The sequence below is a fragment of the Canis lupus genome, chromosome 20 (genome assembly GCF_003254725.2).
Source record: "Canis lupus dingo isolate Sandy chromosome 20, ASM325472v2, whole genome shotgun sequence".
Taxonomy (NCBI): domain Eukaryota; kingdom Metazoa; phylum Chordata; class Mammalia; order Carnivora; family Canidae; genus Canis; species Canis lupus.
In genome coordinates this window covers 40,924,785-40,951,317 of record NC_064262.1, presented here as the reverse complement: position 1 = coordinate 40,951,317, position 26,533 = coordinate 40,924,785, and the positions used below count along the sequence as shown (strand labels likewise).

At 59.1% G+C, this 26,533-nt stretch overlaps 1 protein-coding gene across 5 annotated transcripts; it reads right to left on the bottom strand.

Annotated features, from left to right (window-relative positions):
• Positions 1-1,044: 1,044 nt before the first annotated feature.
• On the bottom strand, positions 1,045-25,947 carry PLXNB1 (plexin B1). 5 transcript variants are annotated; one of them, XM_049097995.1, is made up of 38 exons: positions 25,723-25,947; positions 22,064-22,116; positions 20,380-21,492; positions 19,417-19,599; positions 18,955-19,083; positions 18,758-18,858; positions 18,334-18,466; positions 17,899-18,055; positions 17,537-17,645; positions 17,354-17,462; positions 16,318-17,004; positions 15,994-16,116; positions 15,675-15,797; positions 15,295-15,388; positions 15,047-15,219; positions 14,732-14,883; positions 12,845-12,950; positions 12,566-12,702; positions 12,103-12,279; positions 11,750-11,921; positions 11,323-11,565; positions 10,409-10,585; positions 10,183-10,331; positions 9,593-9,693; positions 9,272-9,489; positions 8,929-9,107; positions 8,715-8,781; positions 8,336-8,482; positions 7,326-7,494; positions 6,958-7,061; positions 6,798-6,882; positions 6,383-6,555; positions 6,019-6,179; positions 5,774-5,921; positions 4,072-4,136; positions 3,855-3,930; positions 2,938-3,012; positions 1,045-1,794 (listed from the first exon to the last, which is right to left on the bottom strand). In XM_049097995.1, exons 3-38 carry the CDS (start codon positions 21,484-21,486, stop codon positions 1,690-1,692), a joined length of 6,414 nt encoding a protein of 2,137 aa, XP_048953952.1. In that variant the 5' UTR covers positions 21,487-21,492; positions 22,064-22,116; positions 25,723-25,947; the 3' UTR covers positions 1,045-1,689. The 5 variants fall into 5 exon arrangements, with proteins under 5 accessions (XP_048953952.1, XP_048953951.1, XP_048953953.1 ...); XM_049097994.1 differs by lacking the exon at positions 25,723-25,947 and adding an exon at positions 24,050-25,660; XM_049097996.1 differs by lacking the exon at positions 22,064-22,116.
• Positions 25,948-26,533: the final 586 nt, after the last annotated feature.

The window sequence follows — 26,533 nt, the reverse complement described above, 5'->3', positions numbered from 1 at the left end:
ACAGCCTGTGAGGGAGTCTGAGCCATTCTAAAAACCTGACTGGAGCACCCATTTGAAGCACTAAAGCGCCCATGCTCCCAACTTATGTTGCTGGACCCCTGACCTCTGTGGTTCCAACTTTGGGTGGAAATGGGGAAGGGGGGACTTCAGGACAGGGAATAGCAGCTGTGAGCATGGTGGACAGACCAGTGTGGCTCCTCCTGTCGGAGGCAAAAGAACTCCAACACAGCTTTATTTAGGGCCACTGAGAAGGAAGGAAGGGACTCCTCTTGGAATGCTACCAGCCTCTATCTCTTCAAACCCCATGAAGACCTCTGAGTGGGGTGTGGGGCCTCTGGTCAGAAGGGAAGGGGGGCTGGGGTCTTTGGGCGTGGGGAGTAAGCAGAGAGCCAAGGGGGAGAGCCTTGTCAAGATTCGAGGGTGTTTCCATTTGGCAGGCTGGCCTCCTGGGGAGGCCAAGGGTGGTCTCAAAGGGGCATCAGTCCACAGCCCTTCAGGCCCAGCCAGAGAAACAAGACCCGACTGAGACAATCTCGATGCTCACTCCAGCTTCGAATCAGGAACACCACCCAAGGGGGCCTCCACACAGGCAGACAGTAGGGTAGGGGCCCCTACCCCGGATGCCTGGAGTGAGGGTACAATCCAGTATCTAGGAGCCCCTTTGATGTCCCAGGCAAGAGAGGTGTGGGGAGCCCAGAGAAGGGCCCCAAAACTCTGCCTGGAGACGCCTGTACTAGTGCCCTCCTCTCCCAGTTCCTTCCAGATGACAGCGGCCTTAGAACACTTGCGTGACAGACACACAGGGCCCCCAAAGGGGTTCAGACCCCTCTGCCTCAGGTTGCAGGTGTCCCAGCCCATCCTGGATGGGATTCTCACTTCCTTCCAGAAGTGTTTGCCCCAGCAAGCCTGCCCAGAAGCCAAAAAGAGCTCAGCCAGCCCAAGGGTCACAAGGTACAGGTCGCACTCCCTCCAGTGCCTGCTAGGTGCAAGCTGCCACCCTCCTACCAAGGGAGGGGCTGGGCCAAGCCCACACATCAGACACCATTCAGAGTGTTATCCTTTAATGAAGAGCTGGGTCAGTGGGGCCACCACTCTCGTCCAGGCCCCTGCAGCAGGTGCCCCTCACCACTGGCTGCCTCTGAGGCACGGTGGCCCCGAGGCAGCCAGCCCTGCAGAGGAGTCAGTCTGCAGTGGCCTAGCAAGGGCATTCATCTCTCGGACCTAGGGACGTGGCAGCAGCAAGGCCGGAGGCAACTAAATTGAGGTCAGGGATGATGGAGGAGGATGGGACAGGAAGTGGGGTTCTCCTCCTCTCCTTCCGAATCCCAGTGGGATAAAGGCCAGTGTTCAGGAACAGTACAGTCTCTCCAGGGGCTGGAGGCCCTTCCAGCCACTCTCCGGAAGCCCTTAGTCCCTGACTCCCCACACACAGACCTCGCATACAAAACAGCCCACAGGGTCACTGGGCTCAGGGAGCAGGCTGGGCACCACCCGGTCAGCCTGAAGGCCCCAGGCCGGCGAGGTAGGTCCAGCAGGGCCCAGGCCAGAGGCCCCAGGAGACTGGAAGCCACCTTCCACTAACTCTGCTTGTCAGGCACTACAGGCATCTAAGAAGGTGACTTCTCCCTCACGGTTCCCGGGCTGCTCAGGCAGGGCTGAGGCAATGGCAAGCCAGGGCTAGCCAGGTCCCTACAGGTCTGTGACCTTGTTCTCCACAGCAGCAGCGATCTGCTGGAGCCGGTAGCCCAGCTGCATCTTCTGAGCTGCGCCGTCCTCCTCCAGGGCTGTGATGATCTGCAACAGAGAGTGGCCGGTCAGGGGAGCACGCCACCACCCTCACCCGCAGACGTCAGCTGGCCACCTCAGACACTGCAGCACAGCCAGGGGAAAGGAGCCCCAGAAAGCCAATGAACTACCTCACTTCCTCAGTGCCTGGCTGGTGAAGTCAGCATAGGGTTTTGGGGATTAGAGAGGAGAGAACTTACTCAGTACTCAGTACTTAGTACTTAGCACTCACGGTAACAAACATTCATTTCCACTGGTAAAATCGTTTTGCACCCACTATACCGGCCTGGTCCCCGCGAGCCCCCTAGAAGCCCTGTTCTAGCCACCCTGGCTCCTCCTACCCACCCTGCAAGAAGCAGGGACCCCACGATGATGGGACACACGTGATCCTGCCCTCATGGAGCTCACTGATGGCAGGACAGATGCTAACCCAATACCAGCAACTACAGAAGGACACATGGCAGCTGTCACAGGGCAGATGGGGTCGGGGGGGTCCCTACCCTGACTGCATGAGAGCACATGACGCACCACAGACCCCTGCCTCCCTCCCTCCCTGCCTGCACTGCTGGAGCAAGACCGGGGTGCCTGGAGTTCACATTTCTGTGTCACACGTTTATGGAATGACTGTCCTCACTCCAGGCCTGGACCACGAGGCAGGCACCGCCTCATCTCTGAACAGCAACGGCCATGTGGCTGGTGGACAATTCTGCAGGCACTTAGCAGGCTGACTCGTGGGCACTTGGACCCGAGGCCCAGTCCAGGGATCCCCCAGACAGCCCCCTCACTGGCTGGTTGTGCCCGTGCCCACCCTGGCAGGACCCTCCTCTCTGGCAGCGTGTGCATCCCACAGAGGAGGCCGCGCACGGCACACTGCCACTGTGGACTCGGGGAGGGATGCAGGCCAGGGCGAGGTGGGGGCAGAGGGGGCAGCTGTGTGTCCCTCCCAGCACATCCCCCACACCACCTCCAGGCCCTGGCAGATGCCCCAGGGGCCCTGCCCCAGTGTCTGGGATCCCTGCCGCTGCTGAGGAGGTAACCCGAGGACAGGCTAGAGCACAGCCAGTTCCAGGGCCCAGGCCCACAGAGTGCTTCCCCAGCCTGCTCTGTGCCTGGGGGGCCCCGGCAGGGGTCAGGGCCCAGGGTTCTGCCCACCTGGTCGTAGTACTTGTTGATATACTTGTAGAGCTCATGCAGGGCCACTCGTGCCCCGAGGTCCCCAGAGTAGTTCTAGGGAGGAGACAAGAGATGAGAGAGAGTAATGTGTCACCAGCCACAGGACGCCTGGGAAACGGGGGAGGAGGTGGCGGAGGGGACAGGCCCTGCGGCAGGCAGCCCCATCTACACACCAGGGCTCCCAGGTCTGCAGCGTGAATAGGGCCCCAGTGGTCACAGGGCTGAGCAGGGACGGGTGCCGCTTACGGGCTGTGACCCAGCATAGGTCAGCTCTGATCTCCCTCACGTCTTCCGTGAGGTCACACCAGGCCCCTCCACAGAGCCATCTCTGAATCTGCACCTCCTCGTCAGGACAAGGGCGCTGATGCACCTAACCTGTGGAGCTCCCCTGGGGGCCAGGCGAGTGGACAAAGCACCCCCCAGCAACACCACCAAATTGTAGCTGCAGTTGTTACTGCGTGTGCTTGTGGTGTGCATCATTGTTTCAGATGCACTGTTTATAAGTTCCCCGGGGCTGTTTAGGAGTAGGTGGGGGCACATCTACACCCCCGAGGGAAGCAGTACGGAGACATGGGCAGGCCTGGGGCTGAATCCCAGCCACCTCGCTGCCTTGGATGCACTGTCCCCAGATCCCAGCACAGGCTGTAGGCACCCAACTAGCCAGGTGAGTCAGGTTAGGTGGCAGCTGCCAGGAAAAGTCTCTGCTGCTCTGCAGTGAGATGTTGGGAGCCCTGGCCTTTTATAGGGGCCAGTGGAACGTTCTGCATTTATGATGATGTGTCCTGCCCCAACCAGCTCATGGGATTGCTGAGGCCCCAAGGGCTTCCTTGCAAAAGAGCAGGACCCTCACGGCAGGACACCTGTGCCCAACCCAAGAAGCAGAGGGAGGGCCGTACCCGAGACAGCTCAGCCAGGATGGAGTTCATCTCTTGATCACTGGCAGGGACAGTCTGCCTGATGTCTGCGTAGTACCTGCCAGAGACCAGATACGGCAGCTGCCAGGTAAATGAGCCACTCCTCACCCCACCAGGGCCCACCCCTAGGCTGCAGCCATAAACATCCATCAATCTGTCCACTCATCCCTCTTCCAGACCCATCTCCTCGCCCTCATACCTTTCCACCATCCGTTTATAACGGGGAATATCTCGAGCATATAGAAGTTTGTTGATGGGGGAGTCCTGGGCACCAGCAGGAAAGAAAGAGAGCCCCCTTAGGGTGACCAACTGTCCCAATTTTCCCAGCACTGTTTCAGTTTTAAATATCCCAGGAAACCCCTCAATCCCCAGCAACTGGGATGGTTGGTCCCTCTGACCCATTTCTTTCTACAAGGACCTCCTCTACCCCTTCGCCTCCATCGATGTCCAGTCTCGGCTTTTGTCACCTGGAGCTTCTCCCCAAATTGTTCCAAGGTCACTTCTCAGCTCCCCATGCCTTTGCCTGCGTCCAGCAGGGAACAGGCATGGGGGTGGGGGGGCAGTGCTCTGTGGAATCCTAATGCTGCTTCTCCACATGCTGCTCATTCCCCACATAATCATGTTAAAAATCAGGAAACTGATCCAGAAAATTAATGTAAATCGCCCCACATCACTTCACCCTGAGGGGTAGAGCTGGTGCCTGAAGCAGGTCTCTCAAGTCAGAACCCACGTCTTAACACACACAGACACATCCTCCACCAAGAGGTGGGTTCCAATCCCAGCTCGGCCCCTGAAGCAGTGGGTTCTGGGCAGTACACTTCCGTACTCAGCACCTGCTGCCTCATCCTACAGCAGCCAGGAGGGTAAGGCAAGATGGCACCAGCCCTGTGTGGGCAGTGTCACAGTCCTCGGCCTGAGTCAGCATGCAAGCCTCCTCACCAACACTCCGTGAGGGGGACCTTTGGCATTCCTAGTTTGGACTATTCCTGAGCTACTCAGCAAGCATTTGCACTTTTGCTGGGAAGGGCGGGGTGGGGGGTGGGAGGGGTCGGCAGTGTGAAGGTTGAGCAAAAACCCAGCCACCACACAGCATTCACCTGAGGTGGCCCCTGGAACCTGGTGGGACCCTGTGCTTCTCAGCTCATTATAGGCTGACAAGAACGCACAGAACAAAAATGGGCCCCAAAGACAACACTACAGAGTAGAACTTAACATTCTGTTTCTCCACAGAGATCGAGAGATAGATCTCTCAAGAGATAACAGGTTCCCTTCATGGGCCTGAGGAGCCACCAGCCCTGTCTGCTGAGGGCCTGAGCAGTTGCAGCAGTGACCCCTTATCTGTCATGCGACTCTCTTGGCTCTTACCACTGTGACAACACTCCACCACCACCACCACGTGCTATCAGACAAGCCCTGGCCTCTCCTATGTGCTCCCAGCTCCCCTCCCCAGCACCTTGCTCCACGCCTGGCACTCACTGCCCTGGCCTCTCCTGTCTACTGCACTGGCAGGCAGACACCTCCTCCACCTCTGAGTGTGGGGGATGAGAAAGAAGCAGGGGTCACTTCTGATCGCTGGGCCTCTGGCTACGATTTGGAGGAGGGGGAGCCTGAGGTGATGCGGGGCCACCAGGTGGTTTCCAGGTGAACAGGTGGATTCTATGGTCACAGAATAGCTCCAGGCCACCTGGTGGATTTGGTTCCTGAGGGGTCATCTCTGAAGACTGAGGCACTGCCACATTCCAGGGAGCTCAGGGACAAAGCCTGGCCTGGCGCTGGAGTCAGAGGCCTCCCCAGCCCTCCTCCCTGACATTCCGGAATCTGTGCACACACAGCACCACCCATCCCTGACCCATTACTACCCCACCCCATAATGCCCTCCGTATCCACCCTGACCCACTCACCCGGCCCAGCTTGTGGTCGGCCAGAGTGCAGGCATCCATGAAAGTCTGTGCGATGACCAGGAGCACTGCATCCATGTTATCAGATGTCTGCACGTCGAACACAAACTGCGGGTTTTTTATTATATTTATCCAGAACCTTAGCGGCAGGCTGTGGGCAGGGCAAGCATGGCCGATGAGTGTGCTGGGGAGGCAGGAGAGAAGACCCCACACACACCTGGCCCAACCAGCTCCAGCCCCACCCTCACCTGTTGGTCTTCCAGATATGGACAGTGTCCTGGTCAGAGATGCCGTGCTGCTGGGCCTGCTCATCCAGCAGGTCGAAGAAGTACTTAATAGCAAGTGGCACGGGACGGCTGGTGCTGAGTATCACCTGGAATAAGTCGTCCACAAACTTCTGCAGGGTGCCCTGGGGCGGGGGTAAGCACAAGAGGAGGTGCACTCAGCAAGGGGACCTCAGCCCCAGCCCAGCCCCAGATGCCTTGGGGTACTACACCCATGCCCACCCCACACCACCCTCAAATCCTATAAGTAGCCATCCTCCCCCACAAGCCAGACCTACTGCCTGTCCTGTCCCTGACCCCAGCCTCCAACCCATCCCTCCTGCCCCACCTTCATGGACAGTAGGCGAGTCAGGTAGATCTCAGGGATGGCCTTGGCTCGCTCACGCTCCCCGCCCCGAAGGCTGCCTCTCCGCGGCCTAGGAGGCTCCGGCTCCTCACTTGGCTTCACTAGGTGCCAGGGTCGGATGCCCCCCTCATCCACATCCTCCAGCATGGGAGTCCCTGTGCCAAGACCCCACAGCTCATCACCCCTCATCAGGTACCACTTTCCCTGGGCCCCCAGGCTCCTGCCAACTTCCAGGAGTGGACGCATGGGTTGAGGGCTTCTCCAGGTGGAAGGGAAGTAGACACAAGCCCATCCTAAGGTCCAGAGGGCTTTCCCCATTACTGGGGACTGGGCGAAGCAAGGGCAGAGGATGGAGATTGGGTGGGCGCTGGACCGGGGGTGGTGGGGGAGTACTCACTCTCTCCAGGGACATAATCCTGGTTTTCCCGGAGAACATGCTTGGTGAGGCAGGGGACCAGGGCCACAGTTGCTCCGTCTGGGACCTGCTAACCACAGCTCGTGACCCCTCCACCAGCCCCACCCCACCCTACCCCTCCTTCCGCTCTCACCCCTCCCACCTTGTAATGCTGCAGGGTGTTCAGGCGCCTCCACAGACCCTGGACCTCTGAAGTGACATCCTCATCAGAAAGAATGAGATGCCCAGCCACCCCAGACCGCCACTCTGCAAGAGCAAGGTGGGACTTGGTCTAGGGCTCCTGGGACACCCTTCCTGTGTCCCTCCACAGGGTTATGAGCTCCACCATCAGGGGGCAACATCACCCAACCTCTGCAAAAAGTAGGATGGGGGGGGGGTGCCCTCACCATGGGAGAGGTTCTGTATAGAGGTATTCCACAGCCCACCTCTGCCCCTGCAGGCCTGGGCCAGGGCAAGCCCAGCCTTCACTCTGACTCAGTCCCCCAGGTTACCCTTCCCCTCCACCCTCACCAACATCCAGGGTGCGAGGATCTGGCCGCTGGGTGAGAGGCACTCCTTTATAAAGCTGGTCCAGCATCTTCTCTTTGGCCTGGGAGATGGTGTCGCAGTCCAGGACCTTCACAGGCACACCCTGGGCCTCTCCCGCGGCAGGCCCCACAGCCAACAGTGCATTCAGGGTCTACCAGGGTATCCACAGGAACAATTAGGGCTCATGCCACACGCGGAATGACCCAGGCGCAGACAGCCCAGGAGGAAGCCACTGCCTCTGACCTCCAGGCACCAGAGTCCCTAATTCATATCTCTTTACCCACTCGCCCCCCAACTCCCTGGGACAGCAGCTCCCTCCTCTGTGACCCCAACACCTAGCACAGTGCACTAAGAAAATGTCTATGGGCTGAACAGCAGAAAAAACTCAGGTCCCCAGGTTCCTGGTTCAATCGGACAAGCTGAGACACCTGACAGAAGCCTGCATGAGAAGTGACAAGTCCCTACCAGCCTGAGAGAGGACCAGGGCTGGTGCAGCCTGAATGAGATTTTCCCAGGGGTACCCCATGTGGGTCACTAAGGAAGGGACTCCACCAAGGGAAGGCAACCCAGAGGAAGAGACGTAAGGTCTGACAGAGCTGGCGCCCGGCTTGGTGGGTGCATCGCAGCATTGGCATGACACCAATCAGGCAAACACTCAGGCCCTGGCTCAGTGCAAGGACCTGGACTGCTCCCCAAACCCTGGCTGTGTCCACACAGACCCCATCCCAAGCCTGAGGTCCTATCCTCAAGTCCCTCTGCCTCAAGGACTGGTCCTCAAGACTCTGTCCTGCTAAGCCCACCTAAGGGCCTCTTTCCAGCAGCCAGCCGGAAGTCAGGCTATCTGCAAGCCAGACACATACATTCATAATGACCACACACACTCATTGTCTTCATCCTCACCAGGGGCTGACACCATTGTTGCACAAATGTGTTCATGCAGTCTCTTCCTCCCTCCCTGTATCCCTTTCCCACTCGCTTCCTCCCTCCCTCACCAGGGGACGGTACTCCACATCCTCTCTGAGAAGGCGGTTGTCATTCAGGGTGTATTTGGCTTTGCCAGTCACGCTGTCCACTGGTCCCTTGTCCACTTGATGCTTAATTCCACGGAAAAGCATGTACAGAGGCTCCCCTACCGAGTCCTAGAGAAGTGACGTGGCAGTGAGGACCCCCAGGGCAGGTAACAGGCATGAAAGGAAGTTGTATGGGACATGGCCCACGATGAGGCAGAGGACAGGCTACAAGGGGCCCCAGGTGACATAGACAAGCTGGGTAGGAGCAGACAAGCTGCATGGGGACTAGAAGCCGAGAAGTTTAGAGTCCTGCCCCAACCTGGAGCAGAGCCCAAGCCCCATCCACCTCTGTCTTTCTCACCCTCACGAACGTGTATAGGCAGATGGACATCCAGTTGGTGAGCAGCTTTTCCACCACAGTCTCTGTCCTAGGATGATGGGAAAGGTTGGGGCAGGGTCAGGGCCTTGGGGCTCTGAGCAGCAGCAAACCCCCAGAGGGTTAGGAGCTCTGCCTCAGCTCCTAGCCCCAGCCCTTAGAGACACCTAACCCTACGGCTTTCGACAGCCATACAGACCTGCGCAGCATCAGCTTGGGGTTCTTGGCCACATACTGGGCCACCAGGTCACTGAGTAGGGTGCGGAGGATGTCGGTGAAGTACTCAAGCTTCCCATGCAGTGCGACGGTGAGCAGAGATGCCACATAGGCGCGGTCCCGAGCTGAGAAGGTGCGCTGGCTCTCCAGGGTATGGATGAACTGGTGCCAGGGAGACAGGAGGAGGAGGGAGGGTCCCATTCAGAACTGGAGGGACAGAGAAAGGGCAGGGGGCGGGGCAGAAGGGGTGGGGCCAGGAGACGCTTCTTCCCCCCCCACCAACCCGCTTTGTCCTGTGGAGAGGTCTGTGGGGGGCCTCGTGGCACCTTGGTGAGGAAGAGCTTGCTGTTGAGCAGGTTGGAGAGCTGCCCCAGGCCTTGTTCCACAGTGGGGCGCCGGCTCTCAGGTACACCCAGGTCCCGGTGCAAGGGTGACTCCTGGTGCCCAGGGAAGAAGACCCTCTCAGCATACACCTTATAGTCAAGGAAGGGGATGCCACTGCCCAGAAGGTCACTGGTTAGATCGGTCATCTCAGTCATGAGGTCTGTTGAGCAGAGGAGGCCAGGTTTGGGTGTGGATCCCACACTGTGGGAACAGCCTTAGGCAGAGCCCCGGAGGGTGCTCAGGCCCATTGCCGGCGGCCTCACCTGTGAACTCCTTCTTGCAGCGGTCCCGCACACTGCTCTCCAGATTCTCCAGCTGGATCTGGACCTTCTTATAGTCCCTCAGGGCCTGCTTGCTCTTCCTCCTGCTCAGCACCAAGGTTAGGAAGGGGGAGGCCAGACAAGGCCAGAGCCCTTTCTGGTGCCCCTGGCCCAGGCCTATCTACCCCAGCCTCACCCTGGACCAGGCTGATACCGTCCAACATGGCCATGCCCAGCCAAGCCAAGACTTAGCCCAAAAATAATTTAGACTGTCCTGTCCTGGGCAAGTCACACCCTCTCCGCAGGCTAGCCCCGGGGTTAGCCTAGAAATCAAGGAACTACAACCAGGCCAAATCCGGCCCACGGCCTGTTTCTGCAAAGATTTGTTGGCACACGGCCACATTCGTGTGTTTACATATCGTCTATAGCTGCTTCTGCATGCTTAACAGCAGAGCTGAGCCACTGAGGCCACTCAGCCCACAAAGCCTAAAATTGGTACCCTCTGGGACTTTACAGGCAATGTGTTTATTGACCCCTGGCCTAGTCTCCCCTTCCCATCCAGCCTCAGCCCAGCCACATCCAGCTGCACCCACCTGTATATGAGGACAATGATGATGACACCCAGAGCCAGAAGAGAGGTGCCCACCCCCAAGCCCACCTGGGCTGCCATGGGAAAAGCCACAGGGCTCTCGCCATCATACTGCACATGGCCCAGGGAAAAGCGCAGGTTTCCCATCTGCACCTACACAGGAAGGCACCTGTGAGTAAGGTTTCAGCACGTGCCCAGTGCCTGGCCCAGCCCACAGCCCACCTACTGACCGTGAACTCAGGCAAGGCGTCCGGTGCCTCTCGAAGGGCATGGTGCTGGGGCAGGGGCTGCTCCATGGGGGGCTCACAGTATAGGTGGTGACGGGTCAGCGTCTTCACCACGCAGAGGCCATCCCCTATCATGGCCACCACCTCCTCCTTAGACATTGCAAGGTCCAGATTCTCCCCCTGGAACACGAGGTCACTGATGGATCACTCAGAACTCTTCCCTAAGGGGAGTTGCTGGTGGTCACTCAGATCCTTTCCCCCTAAATGTGGGAAGGATGGTCCTGACACCCATCCCTAGGGGCAGGGCTGATGGTGCCTCAGCACCTCTTCCCCTGCATGAGAGGTGACAGTCCATGGGTATCTTCCAAGCTGTCCCCTGACCCTCCTCTGCCCTTCCCATCCTCCTGCCTCACACTTTTACTTCTCCAGAGCTAAAAATCCAGACAGTTATAGTTGCCCCCGAATCCCGCCCAGTTACCTCACAAAGCCAGATCCCCTGCTGTGTCTGCTGGCCCACCCGGTGCATGATGATGGGTTTCAGAATGCCCACCTACTATATGTGTCAGAATCCATGCCAACTGTTTGTCCACATTGAGTCAAGCTGCCAAATGGGCATTAGCCCAGGCGCCTACTGTGTACCGTGCCACCCAGCTACTACGTGTGCCAAACCATCTACATGCAGCCATTCAGACTCCTGCCACAGAGTGTGCTGGGACCCAGGCTACAGGACCCAAGCCCCGGGCAGATGTGTCAGGCTGGGCAGCCCACCACTGGTCCCTTAGCCCTCACCACATTAAGGGTAAGGAGCCAGGTCCATGCACAGGTCCTTGCTCTGCTGTCATGCCCCTACACACAGCAGTAGTGCCCAGCAAAGTGAAGGGTCATGTGGCCCCACCACGTGTGAGCAGGAACAGTACCTCCACAGACAGCACACTCCCGGGCTTGTGCCGGAACGGCATGGTGGGATCCTCGGGGTTGAGGGGCTGCAGAGTGGGGTCGGCCTCATAGGAGAAGGGTGTGGGGTTCAGCATTGCGAAGTCAAAGACCAGATTATCAAGGATAAATTCCACCTGGACCCAGGGGTCCTCAGGCAGGCCTGGGAGGGCAGGCGTGTGGCACATGATGAGCTGAGAGGAATTCACATGGCACGGCTCCTCAAACTGGGGCAGAGGGAGGAAAAACGGGGGAGGATCAGTTGAGAGCCATGTAGGAAGGAGGTCACGCAAAGACTGAAGGATAGCCTCTTTGGTACCCGCCAACCATGGCTGTGCACAGGGTGGCATGTGGGGTGATGTGGGTGATGGCCAGCCCAGTGCACATGGGGGATGCCCACGGATATCCTACATGATGACCGCCACAGGAACCACCGGGGGAGCATGCGGTTTCCGGGATCACACGGCGCCTCCGCCCAAGCCCCTGGTAAGGCTGCAGGGTTCTTGGGGCCACAGTCACTCGGATTCTTGGTGTCTGGACCGCATCCAAATTCTGGCCATGGACCCATACCTTACGTCCTCCACTGCAACACAGACCATGACCCATGGGTGGCTAGGAGAACCAGGCTAGCCCAGCCCCAAGCCACATGCCCCCCACTCCCAGTACCATAGGAGTCAAGCCTCCATAGAAAGCTCCGCAACCTCCCCACATCCTAGAGCTGCAGCCCCAGTACATGTCATGCAGCCATGCCCTTGGCCCAGCACCTGAGGAAGCTCTTGGCAGGGCCAGCAGAGGTGACATTGGGGTTTGACGTGTACTCGAATTGGCTATACAGAAGCCTCCGCTCAGTGGCCCCAAACCACACGGCCACAGGGAGTGTGGCAGGTACAGGGTATGGGCTGGTCTCACACCGCAGCTGCTCAGCCTGCTGCTCCAGGAGCCTAGGGCAGGGAGGGACGAATGGAAGGCAGGGCCAGGAAGGGGAAACAGAAGATTCTGGGCCACAGGACCCACTCAGACCTCAGCTTACTTCCCTCAGCTGACTGAAAGCTCCATAGGTGAGCTTGGAGGCCACATTCCCATGACAGCCCCAGCTTAGAAAGGGTCTGGCCTCTTTCCGACAGAGTAGACCTGGCCCTCTCCTCTCTCTGTTCTCCCCAGCATCCCACCCCTCTGTCTTCTTCCTAGAGCACATGGATTTTGGCAGAATGAGGAAGCAGCCCTCACAGGTGACAAGGCTGATCTCCAATGACTACTCTGATGTCCTCCAGCCGCCCAGTCAGGAGCTTGGAGCCGTGCAGGGTAAGGTGGGTGCCCCCGGCTCTGGGGCCCCGGGTCGGGAAGATGGAATGCACCTTTGGGTCCTGTGGGAAGTGGAACAGGGAGAGACAGCCAAACATGAAGCCACCAACAGAGAGGCAGGAGTAGCCTGGGGCAGACAAGAAGGCCTTAGAGTAGGAAAGCCCAGGAAGGCAAAACTAGATGCACTGAGGAAAGCTACTTCACCTGGTAGGCAAAATCGTGCTCTGAGACACCGCGTCCTCTTCCTGGCACCTCCACCGTCACTGCCCCAGCCACCTCCCCATCACTGGCCTCAGTGATACACACGAAGCTGTGGGCACAGGGCAGGCTGGGGTGCCAGGCTGCACCAAGGGCCCCTCCAACTGACCGGCTGCTCCCTCCCTGCCCTACTAAATCACGTGTTCTTCCCACTCCCAAGGTTGACAGAGACCTTCTTGCGTTGGAGGAAATTCTTTATGGCACACCAGAGGGCTTTGGCATCTAAGAATTAACATTCATAGTTTCAACCATCCAAGTCCAACCCTAAAGCCCTCTAACAAAGAGGACTTTACCTCTCTGTGTGGCACAAATTTACAAGGAGCCCTGCAAGGCAGGCTGTGGGGATGAGGTGCTCAGCTAATGAATGGCCTAACTGGCTGCCATTGCCACATGCACCACACCATTTGCAAAGGGGTGGAAACTTGATTTCCTCGTGGAAAAAAAATCCCTGGAAGCCTCTAGTCAGGTCTGGGGGTAGATGGAAAGGGAAAGTGAGCAATCTAAGAAAATGCTGGTTCTCAGCCAGAAAACAAAAGCTTGGGGCAAATTAATTTCCCCAATGTGAACCTGGCAGTGGCTCGATTCTGTGACATTGTCACACTCACTGCCAACACTTCAGAAAACAGAACAAGTGATATGTAAAGTACCTAGGAGGGACTTTAGCAAGAGAATATTTTAATCTCTTTATAAATCACTTTTCAAGTTACTTTAGTCTCATGGTTCTAGAATCATTAACAATCTAGACAATCACCTAAAGGTCTTGGCCATGACTCAGTGAGGGGGAAACCACATACTCTAACAAAGTCTGGTTTAAAATACAGATTATGAGGGGTGCCTGGGTGGCTCAGTCAGTTACAGTGTCCAACTCTTGATCTCAGCTCAGGTCATGATTATGAGATCAAGCTCTGTGTCGCTGAGCATGGAGCCTGCTTAAGATTCTCCCTCTCCCTCCCCCCCGCCCCTCCTCATCACCACCCTCACCACAGCCACTCTCACACATGTGTATGCTTGCTCACACTCTCTCTCTCAAGATAAATAAATTAAATCTTTTTAAAAAAATGTAATACAAATTACCAAAATAAATAAATTAATTAAATAAGATATAGATTATGGGGCCCCAGCACAGGCCTGCTGAGAATTCAGATCTCTGAGGTGGGTTCCAAGGACCCATTCCTTTGGTGGCTTTGGAAAGGCTCTCCAGGTAACTCTGATATTCAATCAGGTTTGGGATTTGCTGATTGTGGATATTTCCTTGGGAATATCCTGTGTGGGCACCTCTGGGACCCTGTAGCTGCCAGCCAGGCTACCATGACCAGAACCTCTATCAGCTATAGGCCCTGGGAAGGCAGCCAGGATCCCAGGGACTAGACAGAGGAGTCACACTCAGCATGCGGGCCACAAGTCCCTCCTCCTAAAGAGCCCTCCTGAGGCAATGTTTGGAGAAGAAAGAGCAGCAGGTGGAAGGTCAGCCTCTGAGCCCAGCTATCTGGGGTCTGAGAACCTTGCTACCACAGCTACATCCACAGTCACTCAGAGAGCCAGGTGAGAACACCTGGACAGGGCCACCTGTTGACTCTAGGCAGTGACTGGGCCTGGGTCCAGCAATGTTCCCCAGCAGCCCACACTAGGAACACGCATATCTGTGCACAAAGCAGAGGTGAGTGCTCTGAGGCTTCAAATGGCAACCCTAGTTCTGAGGCATTGTGACCAGAAAAAAGGAAAGGGGGAGAAGGAAGGACAGATGAGTAGGGAGTGGGTGGACAGGTGTGAGTGGGAAAGCCAATCAGGGAGCCTACAAGGTGTGCTAAATTCCTACTGGTCCAGCCAACTCACCTACTAGAGATCTCGTATTCCTGAGCATCCACAGCACATGGCACTCCGGCCACCCTGACCGTGTCCTGTACATCCTGCACATGCTGGCCCAGGTTGGAGCCCCTGATGGTGACACGAGTGCCTCCGTCCACAGGCCCAGTCAGCGGCTCTACCTGTTCCAAGAGGTGGACTGCTCACCTCCACCCACCAGTCAACCTTTGGCAGCCTGAAAAGGCAGTTCCAGTCTCCCACCTTTGGGCCCCCTGGACTCACAGTACCCCCGCCCTCCCTCTAAAGGCAGTGGTGAGGAAGGGACACACCAGTGTTTCAACACACCGAGTGGATGAGGGGTGCAGGGCACTGAGTGGCCACAGCTTCAGTCTCGCCACAAGCCTCCTGGGCCACGCAACGTGGATGCTCTCCCTTGCACCACACACAGCCATATTGGGGCATGGCAGTTTGGCAGCGGCTGCAGTCCCCATGTCCCACAGAGCAGTCATACAGTACCACTGGGGGTAGCAGAGACAAAAGTGAGAGGCAGGCGTGGAGGAGCCCCAGGCCCCCAGAGGCCCCAACTAGCTCACCATGCAGCCCATCAGCACTGTCCACACGCAGACGGCCAGCCCGACGCAGAAACAGCCCCACACGGAGCTCTGGCTGCAGAGCCTCATAGCTGAGCTGGAGAAATGGGAATGAGGTCAGAGCCTGGGGCTGGGGGAGGCATCAGGCCTGGGGAGGGGGTGGTCAGAAAAAGGGACCAAAATGACTAGTTGCGGGAACACAAGGTCAAAGTTGAGGTGCAGGGACCTCAGGCACATAGGGTCAAAGGTCAGAGCCGGTTACCCAGACTCCCTCAAGGTCACAGGGTTACAGCTGGGCTAGGATGAGTGTGGTGAGCCAGCTGAGGTTGGGAGCCAGCCTGTGGCCAGCACATGTTGCCCACCCAGGTATTCATAATCCATACCTGGTTCTGCTGGCATGTAACATGGCACTGGGTATCAGGAGGTGGCTCACACTCGACCCGGGCCTCAACCACCACTTCGCGGCCCTCCAGCTCCATCACACACTCATTGTCTCCTGGGCTGTCCTGGGGGCAGAGAACACAGCTGGTAGGGCAGGCAGTAGTAGGAGCTGAGCCCAGTGAGCCCCGTAGGGCCCCTAGTAGAGCCCCTGGGTTGGGATTGAGACTTGGGGCCAAGCTCTCTTCCTGCTCTCCAGGGCTTGTGTGTGGCTGGTCAACAGCCAAGGAGGCTGCAAGTACACTAGCAACCCAATGCACCCACCTGGAAGAGGCGCAGGTTTCTGCCCAGCAGCCGGATTTCTCGTTCCACATGGACGGGTATCAACGTGGAGCCCTGAACACTATCTACACAAGGGCAGGAGCTGGCCCCCTGGTTCACCTCCTCCTGCAGACACCAAGAGCAAGGCAGTCTATGGAGCCCACCCTGTCAACTCACCCATTCCCCATGCAGAACCTGGGGCCCAGGCCAGCATGGAGCTGCAGAACCCACCCTGCCCCTTGAACCCTCCAGATGCAGAATTGCAGGTAAAGGGCCGAGTCTGCCCTGCGTCCCCTCCCGAGGCCTCCTTCCTGGGCTGGGCCTCACCAGCTCCCAGAGCCCGGGGGTGTCGTATTGGTAGTCGAGGCTGGACAGGAGGATGAGGGGGGCAGGAGGGCCCTCGTGCTCAGCCGAGTCTCCATCACCTGAGAGGAGGGTGGAAGTGGAGAAGGCGGGTGTGTCACCCCCTGTCCACTCGTCCGCCTCAGGCAGCTCGCCGCCTTCTCTCATGAGCCAGTCCAGAGCAGGCTTCACGGAGCCAGCGGCCCCTGGGAAAGTAGTGGCGGGAGCAGTGCCGGGGGGCTGGTCCAGGAGTGCCGCAGAGGGGTCGGCCTCGGGGCCGGGGTCTGCAGGGGCAGGGGGCAGTGCTGCTGCATCTGAGGGCGATGGGTGGGAGGCTGAGAGGTCTTCGGGTGTGGCCATGGGTCCGGAGTCAGTGGGGGCAGGGACAGCGGTTCCAGGTCTGTTGGGGGGGTCGGGAGGGGGAGGTTCCTCATGGAGAGGTGACTCTGTGGAGGCTGAGGCAGGTACGGGACCAGGACCTGTCCCTGGCCCCCAGGGGCTGAGCAGGGAAGGCCCGTCCCCAGGTGGGACATCCGAGGCTGTGGCTGTGGAAGGGGCCCCAGGTTCCATGGGAAGGGGGTCAGGAGCAGGGGTGACAGGGGCCTGGGGGTTTTGGGATGGGAAGGGGGTGGGTACATCTCTTGCTGGAGGGGCTGGGGAGAGAAGCAGGCTCTGAAGGGGGAGGCAGAGAAAGACAGGAGGGGCCACTCAGCAGGCAGGCGTGGGAGCAGGTGGCAGGCAGGCAAAGGGTGTGTTAAGAGGAAAGGAGACCAAGGGAAAGAGAAACAAAAACAGCCCGTTAATTCTCCAAAGGAGAGAGGGGAGGGCAGGCTCCAGGGGCATCTGTGCTGAGGTGGGGCATGAGGCCCAGACCTCCCCTGCCGCTCAGCCACAAACGTCTCTCCTCAAACTCCAGTGAGTCCGCCACACACAGCAGCCCGCGGGTGGGTAGGTGCACAGACCCTGGGCCATCAGAGAAACCCACACAACCCTGTGGGGCCCGGCTAGAGGTCCTGCTCACCTGCTGGCTAACAATCATGGGTCCGACGTCACATGAGGCCTTGTGCGTGCACAGCTGCTGCCAGACACACCAGTTACACCCCCAGAGGCTGCTCACACAGGCCTGGCACCTGCACAGAGCACAGCCATGGGGCAGCGGTCACCACAGGGGAGCCCAGGTGCTGGGGGTTGGGGAGGAACTCACTGTGCAGACGGGTGGAGCTCAGTGACTGCTCCACAGTCGTAGACAGAGAGCGAAGCTTTGGCAATCACCACAGCACCGAACTTAAGCTCCACGCTCACGGACACGTGGTCTGCAAAGCGGGAGAGAGGGGCCCCGGAGTGGGGTTAGCACCATCAGCAGGGAGGAGAGCCCAGGGTCTGGGGAAGTCCACAGGGCACAAAATGGATACTTTAGGGACTTGGGGACTAGCCAGGGGACTCAGAGAAAGGTGCTACTTTAGGGCTCCCAGCCCAGATTCACACCTCACCCCAAATGCACCCCTTGGGGCAAGATGAGAGGGTGGGGCTCCCAGGCCCCGGAGGCTGGCCCCTTCTCTCACCCACCGGCTCCTCTTGGCAGTGCTGGGGCCTCACTGGGGTCTGGGGAAGGACACATCACACCAGAACTGGTCAGCAGGGCAGAACTCTGGTGATCCCCAAACTGGCAGGAATAGGACTCCCCTGGCCACAGGGGTGGCAGGTCAGGCACTGACAGGAAAACCTGCCAAGAAAGGCCACAACAGGCTTTTGGAGCAGACCAGGGCTTGTTTCTGGGGTGTCCAATGTAAGCAGGCTCAAGGGCAGGCAGCCCCCAAGGGCTGGGGGTCCTGAGCCTTCACAATTGCCTTTTAGCCTGGGTTAGAAACAGAAAGCAAGGTCCAACGGGAAGTGACTCATATAAGGCCATGTGGTATTTGGAGCCACTGACACTAAAATTCAAAGTCTTGACCCATCACCAGAGCCCTCCCTATGAGGAATGCGCCTGCTCTGTTCATTCACCTCCTTCCGCTCCTCTCGGCTGATGTTGGCAGGACTTATAACTGCCACTCGCAGACAACGCAGCTCAGGCTGGAAACTCCACAGCCACCGCTCTGGGCCCTGTCCTCGTGAGCACTCGGAACGGCGACTACACCTGCATGAGAATGATGGGGATCCACCTTCATGGGGGAGGGCACCTCCAATACTGGGGACCTCAGCAGGATCCTCAGACAGGCCGTGACACTAGGCTACATCTGCCCTGGCAGGCCTCTGATGTCCAGGATGGAGGATGCAGGAAGGAGAGTAGGGCATCCAAGGCTCAGGGGTTGTAAGTCAAGGGTCAAGGACCAGGAATACTGGACAGGGCAGTTATGCAGGTGCAGTGCTAGGGCAGGAGGCTGGGGTTGGGGGATAGATCGGGGTCAGGAGTCAGTAGAGCACTGACCTGCCAAGAAGCACACACCACCCACAGTATGGGTCCTTGTGAGCAAGACAAGATGCACAGTCCAGGAGCTGAGCACAGGAGGCCACAGGAACCTTGAGAAGCTATGACAGCAATCCAAACACCAGTGACTCATGGGTCCCTGGCCCAGCCCAAGGCCCTTCCCAGCAGCCAGGTCCCAGCTCTCGCCTGGTACTCACTGTGCTCTGAGTCATGACATACAGGTGCTCAAAGGACCCATCAAAGGTAAGGTCTCTGCTCACAGCAGACCCCTGCTGGATGTACTGTGTGGAGTATGGGTGGCCATCACTTCCCGGGCCCAAGTAGACCTGAAATCAGAGACCACAAGTTCTGGTACCCAAGTCCATGGCCACAGACCCAAGACCCTCTCCTCTCCCCATGACTGAAGCAATTTACAAGCAGAACTTTCTCCTAGGCAGTACAGGTCACGCCACCCAACCCATGGGGAGGGGATGGGGAAGTCATAGATAAAAACCACCCAGCCCTGGAAAGAGAAGCATAAGTCATCTCTCCTAGTCTTGGGGCCAGGGGTGTGTCACAGATCCTTCATCCCAGCCTTAGGGGTCAGAGGCATAGTTCAGCCCAGGCTGGTCACCAGCAATTTATTGTGGGACAGAGCCCAGTACTTCCTGTGGACTCACCCTGTGCAGTTGCCCTTGACTGTCACCCAGGAAAGCAATGGTGTGTCCATCCTCCACAGTGACTGCCACAGCTGTTAGCTGGACCCTTGGCCACTCCAGAATGGGTGTGGCTTCTAGGGGGACACGGCTGGCCATGGGGCTGGGCGTGTGATCTGAGCCACAGGGATAAGCATCCAGGGTATCCTACAGGCAGCAAGACTAATAAGGCCCTCCCTGGATATCACAATCCCCTGGCCCAGCCAGCTTTCCCTAAATGATTCTATTTCCTCTGCTGGGCCTCCAGGACAGCCTTATTCCCTCACCCTTCTCTTCGGGAGACCATAGACTGCCCCATCCCCACCCAGTCTCTTTGCCAGCCCTCCCTGACATTGCCCACAGCTGCATCCTTAGCGTGGCCTCAGCTGCCTTGGACAGGCTCCAGCAGCTCCTTACCCTGCCCCTGATCCCCACCCATCTGGAGTTCCACCTTCTCCCAACCCCAGCTTATGCACTCAGTCTTCCCCTTGTCCACCAGCTTGTGTCTTCATGTCCAGGTCTGCTCCCCTAGGCCCCTACTACCTTTCCCTCACTCAGTCCCCCTGGGTGGGGCTTCTTCCCTGTGTTATCCATCCAGAAGCTAGAGCCAAACAAGTCTCAACCTCACCAGGCTCTTGCTCAAAAACCTGAAACAGGGCCTAACTCCCTACATTCTAGGTCCCTGCCCCATACCCTAGGACCCCAAACACCCTCAGTCTACCCACACAAACACCACCTCTACAGAGCCCAGTCCAAGCCCAGCTATGAATGGCTCTCCAAAACCTGAGCGCCACAATTTCAGTAAGGTATCTCTCCACCACCCAGGCACAACGGAAGTACATTCCCTCCGTTGACCTGATCAGCCCCCACACCACCACTAGTTTCCCTTCAGAGTCCTCGGGCAGCTGCTTGGCTGTGAATGCCAGACAGGAATCAGCTGGGACTCACCACCGGCAGCTGTGCACAGTCAGAGTTGACATCATACTCAATATAGGCCACCTCGATGCCATCCTCGGCACGGCCCTCCCTAGTGTAGCAGGCATCTCGTGTGCGGTTAGCAAGGCGATCCACCTCGTCCAGAGGGAAGGCACAGAGGGCAGAGGCTCCAGATGCTCCGGCAGCTGCCAACGGAGGCCGGCCCACAGTGGGGGGAGCGGCTGAGGAGAAGGCTGCAAAGAGCACCTCGCCCTGGGCCACCTCCCGGGATGTGGCCACAGCCGCAGCCTGAAGCAGCCCATAGCGGCCACCCTGGCAGGCCAGAGGCAACTCCACATAGGAGTAGTAGTGCTGGTCCTGGAGGCACACTCGGGACACGTAGGCACGAAATGCTCTAGACTGAGCCTGCAGGTCTCGCCTCAGGAACAGGAAGTAGGCACTGGCCCCACGTGCAAAGGCGCTCACGAAGTGGTGGCTATACTCAGAGAGGCGGCCCACAGCCAACTTGGCCGTCTCCTCATAGGAGAAGGCAATTTGGGGGTCCAGCGGCCACAAGGTCCGGGTTGTGATGGGAGGGATGCCACCCCCCACACCCCTGCTGGTATAGCCTCGCCCCACGAAGAGGAGGGGCTCCCCAGCCAAGCCCTGGGCCACCAGTCCCACTGTGCTGACCGCAGGATCATTGGCGGCCACATATTGGGTGTCCCCAGGGCGCTCGGGCCGCAGCAATAGCTGTTCAAGCTGCCCCAGGTGCCGCAGCTCGCAGACCCCCTGGTGCACACTCCCGCACACCACCAGGGCCCCTGGGCTCACCAGGAGCAGCTGGTTTAGGTTGTTGGTAGCCTGGGCCTGGGGGCACTCATCTGGCATCACAGGTGGCAGGCAGTCCCTGCTATCTAGCACAGGGCCCGTGGACACGGTAGCCTCCAGCTGCAGCCCAGGGCTCAGCTGGAACAGGAAGTTGGTGGCTCCTAGGTAGAGAGTGCCTGAGGTGGGATCCCGTGTCAAATGCTGCAGATGCGTGCCATTGGGAGTAAAAACAGCCAGTGGAGGGGGCTGGAGGGTGAGAACCCACCCAGCCCAGAACACCTGGAGAAGAGCTGGGCCGAGGGCAGGCATGGTCACCTGGCAAGGAGAGAGATGGAGTGCTGAAGGGCCACTGTTGGGATCACATCACCAAGATGATTCTCCTAACCCCAGGGAGTGAGCAGAGGAGGCCCAGGCTTAGATGGCACTGTGGTCCAGGATGACCCCAGGACCACATACTAGCAAGGGGTCAGATCTTTTCCTGGTAACTTCAACACTGTTCGTTTTCTGCAAGCACTATGGTCTCAGGAGACCTCCATCCCATCCCACCACCCCTTTGCCCTGCCCTGGCCTGTGTCACCACAGGGTCCGAGGGTAAGCGGCCAGTGGGCAGAGATGTGGGAAACAACCCAACCCCAGGGGACTGGGGCCTGGAATAGGCAAGAGAGCAAGTGAGGGGAAGGAGAGGCCCAGAGCCCTGAGAGGCTCAGAGCACTGAGAGGACCCCTCTGAAAAGGCCAGGAATCCAGAAGGAAACCACAGAACCAATGACAAGATGAGGGAGGTTGAGGCTGCCAGGGCTGGGGTCTGAGAAACTAGACCCCACCTTGGAGAGCCATAAGAAGGAGTCACACTTCTCCCAAGTGCCTAGGTGTGAGGTCAGGCTCACCTGGCAGGGCCAACTGGATCAGGAGATAACAGCATGACCTGTATGGGAGTCACCTAGCCAGGGAGATAGCAGAACATGAAGCTGGGGGCTGGGCTGCAGGCATGTGGGAGCCCAGGCTCCCCTTCCCGCTGCCCAGCCTGCCAGTGGAACTGGGCCCAGCCTGGCCCTCAGCCACCAAACACATTCCACAGGGGACGCCTCCTCAGAGCCCACACAGGGAGGAGGAGGGCAGTGGAACCAGGCACCCTCAGGGCCTGGGAAAGGGCAGCTAGGAAGGAGCCCCATAGCTGGCAGAGCCCAGCCCCACCCCACCCCAGGATGGCCCTGTCCCTCTGCAGCTCCTTCTCCCTTCCTGGAACTCTTTCTCACCCTCTGCCCAAACTCCATCAGGGCACCCAGGTACCACACAGGCCAGGGACCGTCCTAGCCCAAACTGACACTGGCACATAGGGAAACACAAGCTTGCATACACAAAGAAACATACATGCCACTGGCACTGCATGCACACGCCCACACACAAGCACACAGGCACTTGCACACATGCAGATACATGCAGATGCAACACGTCCACATAGCACAGACACACAGAGAAACACAGGCCATATACCACACACACTTAAGACACCTGCACAAAGACACAACCTCCTTACACAAACACACACATTGCACAAACAGGCATTCCACACAAGCAGATGTCACACCCACCCACATTCAGACACCCACACACACAGATTCATGCGCACTTCCCTGGTTCGAGCCCTAAGGCCTACAGAGCCTTGGAAGCCAGCATATCTCTTGCTATTTCTTCTCCTGCAGGTCAGAGCAGAGCCAGGGCCCAGGGTTGGGGGAGGCTTGTCCCAGAAGTCACCATGTCCAGCTTTGCTGCCCACCCCCGGGGTCTCCTCAGACCCTGGGTCCCTGCTCTCCTCACAGATCCCTCCCTGTAAGCCCCTGCTAAGGCCTGCTGGGAGCTGAAAACCATGGCAACACTATCTTCCCCAGCCCCGGGTGGTCCCCAGTCAGGAACACTAGGTTGATGAAATGCTGCTCCCAGGCCGGGAGATAACTTCTACTCGGCCTCTGCCCAGCCCACGTTGCCCAGCCCCTCCCGCCCCCAGCTGCCAGTCTGCAAGAGGGAGAGCTTCCCTCAGCCCAGGGTCAGCTCCTCCCAGCCAAGACCCCGCCAAGGTACTGCTGAGACTGTCCCGCAATAAGAAGGCTGGGCGTAAGTCTCAGAGAAGGGTCCAGCAGCCTGGTGGGAGCAGGGGAGCAGTGGCCACAGCCCAGCTGGGCACTGCTCCCAAAATAGCTTGGGGGTTTCCATTTTTAGTGTGTGGAGAACAGGGCAGCTCTATGGGAGCAGGAACAAGGCCGCCTCTGTTTGCTACCCGAGGGGGTGGGGGAAAGGGGATAGTAGGGAGAGTCGTGAACCCAGGACTATGGCAAGGCCAGGGTTCCAGAAGCCCCCCACCTTGTTTCCAAGGGATGGGGGGAAAGTTTCTTACTCTGGGAAGACAGAGTCTGCCTGAGAATGGGAGAGGCTTTCTCCTGCACTCAGCTACTGCTCACTCCCTCCGGCCACCTCCTGCTCAGGGATGTGCTACGGGCAGAGTGTCCATGGTTAGACCAAGAGTCACTCCTTTATTCGCTTAAAAACATTTGCTCAGAGCCTACTGCGTGCCAAGGTTTTCCAGCCCTCAAGGGGCAGCAACCAAGACACTCCCCAAATGTAAAATCACAACTGGGTCAAGTGGCCCACAGGAGGATGGAAAGGATCAGAAGAGCTCCTGGCCAGCCACAAAGGAAGCTGGAGGCTGAGCCACTCTGGGAAAAGTGACAGGCTTCTTCAGTCACCGAGGCAGGACTCTTCCCCATTAACCGCAGGTGGAGAAAGAAGAAAGGCCCGGCAGTGACATCTTCTCCCTACTGGGCATTCGAATTCACAGGCCAGAGCAGCCCCCAGTCCCTCCAGGCTACCCCTCCTACCTCACAGGATCTTCAAGCAGAATCAGAGTATATCTCTCCCCAGTCTCTGGGGCAGCCCCGGGCCTGAAGAATAAAGGTCAAACCCCTCTAGTCCACGCCCTCTTCCATCCAATCCATGCCAGGGCTCCCCCACACATGCTGTTAGCTCCTGCTGGTCTGAACTGTGAGCTGTTTCACACTCCTCCCTGCTTGGAATGCCCACTCCCTCTCTAGCTGGTTAACTCTGACTCTGAACCATCATATCCCAGGAGAGCCTTCCCTGTCCCTCCCAGGATCCCTATGGTGGATGGAATGGACATGCCCAGCTACCACCCTGGTGTGGTGGACAGAAGCTCTGCCTCAGGCTGAGCCTTACAGATCCAGTTTGTAGAATGGGAGGCAGGAGGGCTCCAACCATTAAATATGAAACGGTGTGTGCCTGGCAGGAGTGGCACCAACCAAGGTCACTTTTCTCTGTCCCACCTTCCCCATTCTAGACTTGAAAGCTCCTTGCCGGCAAGAAAAGTGGCTTTCGATTCAGAGGCCCCAGCAACTAAGACAGGTATTAGCACAAAGCAGGTGCTCCTTACTTGTGGAGAGATCCCCCACTTCACAGCCAAAGAATTTGGCCAGGAGGGGAGATACAGGGCTCACGTCCCTCTCTGGGACACTTGGCCTCTCAAAGGGACAAGGTGTGAGGCCCACTTTTATTAATAACCAGGCCAGAGCAGACTGAAAAGGCTGGTTGGAGCCAAGCCTCATGTCCTCAACTTGCAGGATCACAAGATCTCAGGCCTCATCCAAACTCACAGGCGAAGCCTAACCCTGCATGTACCCGGGCCGTAGGCCTGCCTTGAGGTCTCTTCTGGGCCCATCTTTCTCTGAACCTCTCAGCAAATGCCACAGCTGCCCAACGTCTATCTGCAAAGAGAAGGCACCTCCAGGGTCTTCCTGGGGCTGTCCTCGCCAACCAAAGAGGCTAACAAGCTCTGCCCTTCCACATCTGGAGGGGGGATACCCAGGCTTCATCTACCAAGTCACAGGGATCAGTAGGAAACTGGCCTTTCCTTCCCCTTCTCCTGCTTGGCTCCCAGGGTCCACTCAGGAGACGAGATTCATGGACAGTGCTGTGGTGCATTGTGTGTCCAGGCGGGGTGGAGGGGTCCACCATTTCTGCAATACCCTGGAGGGCTCAGGAGCGCTCATCAATCACCCAACGACTGGGTCGTGCAGGGAGGTGGGGGGTCCCCCTCTGCAGATGCCCAACAACAAGGTTCACAGTCCGCCTTTGTCGGTGGCACCGAACGCAGCCTGGAAAGGGAAGCTCGACCTCCCCCATCGGCTCTTCGTCCCTCCTCCCTGGGCCGCAGGGCAAGGACCCCACGAGTGGTCCTGGAGGGCGGGGACGGGGCCGGCCGGTCCCGGCTGAGGCGGCGAGGAGGGGGCGCGGAGGAGCAGCTCCACCTCCTCTGTCTCCCAATCGCATTACAGGCGGAGCCGCCAGAGTTTCCCTCAGTGTGGAGAAGTGTGGTCCCAACTCTCCGGACCGAGGCTGCCCACCTCGCGCCCGGGCCGCCCCTGCCCGACGGCTTCTGGACCGACGCTGCCCACCTCCCGCGCTCCCGGGCGGCCCGCCCCCGCCCCCGCCCCCGCCCCGGCCCCGGCCCCGGCCCCGGCCCGGGCCCCGCACTCACCACCCGGCCGGGCCCCGCGGGAGGAGCGCGCCGAGGCGGGCGCCGGCCGCTGCGGGCTCGGGATCTGCGCGCGGCGGTCTCGCTGCCCCCCGCCCCCGAGGTGGCCCCGGCGGCGCTGCAGCTGTTACCCGGAGACCGCGGGGCGGAAAAGCGCGCCCGCTGCCCGCCCCTCCCGCCGCGGCGCTGCCACCACCGGGAACAAAGGAGACAAAGCCGCGTCGGCCGGGCCGGGCTGCGCTCCTTCCCCCCGCGCCCGCCGGGCCGCCCTCCCCCCGCCCGCCGCCGAGGCCAGGCCGGAAGCAGCCGCGAGAGCCGGGCGCGCGGCCTCGAGCCGCCCGGGACCCCGCATTCCAGCCCCGCGGGCTCCGCACTTGCCGAGGGCGGGGGACTCGACCCTTCCCGGGGGGGGCGCAGGCGGCACCGCGGCGGTAGCCACGGCAACGCGGGTCGCGGCCGGGCGAGCCGGGGGCGAGAGGCGCGGCCCGGAGCGCGGGCGGCCCCGCCCCACCCGCCGGGCCTCACCTGCGCGCCGCGCAGGAACCGGAATCGGGAGCGCTCCTGGGCGGGGCGGCGCCGGGCGGCGCCGGGCGGGGGGCGCGCTCCGCACCCACAGGTGTGCTGGCGCCGCGCCTGGCCTCTCCCTGCGCCCCTTGGCACCCCCGCCCCGCAGCGCCCCGAGCTCCCTCCTTCCCTTCTTGGGGTCGTCCTTCTCCAACTTTCTTTACCTGAACTTCTGGGCGCCTGGTTTCTTCCCACTGCCCCGGCTCCCCGGATCCCTGACAGCCACCCCCTCCTTCCGCCCCAGTCTCTA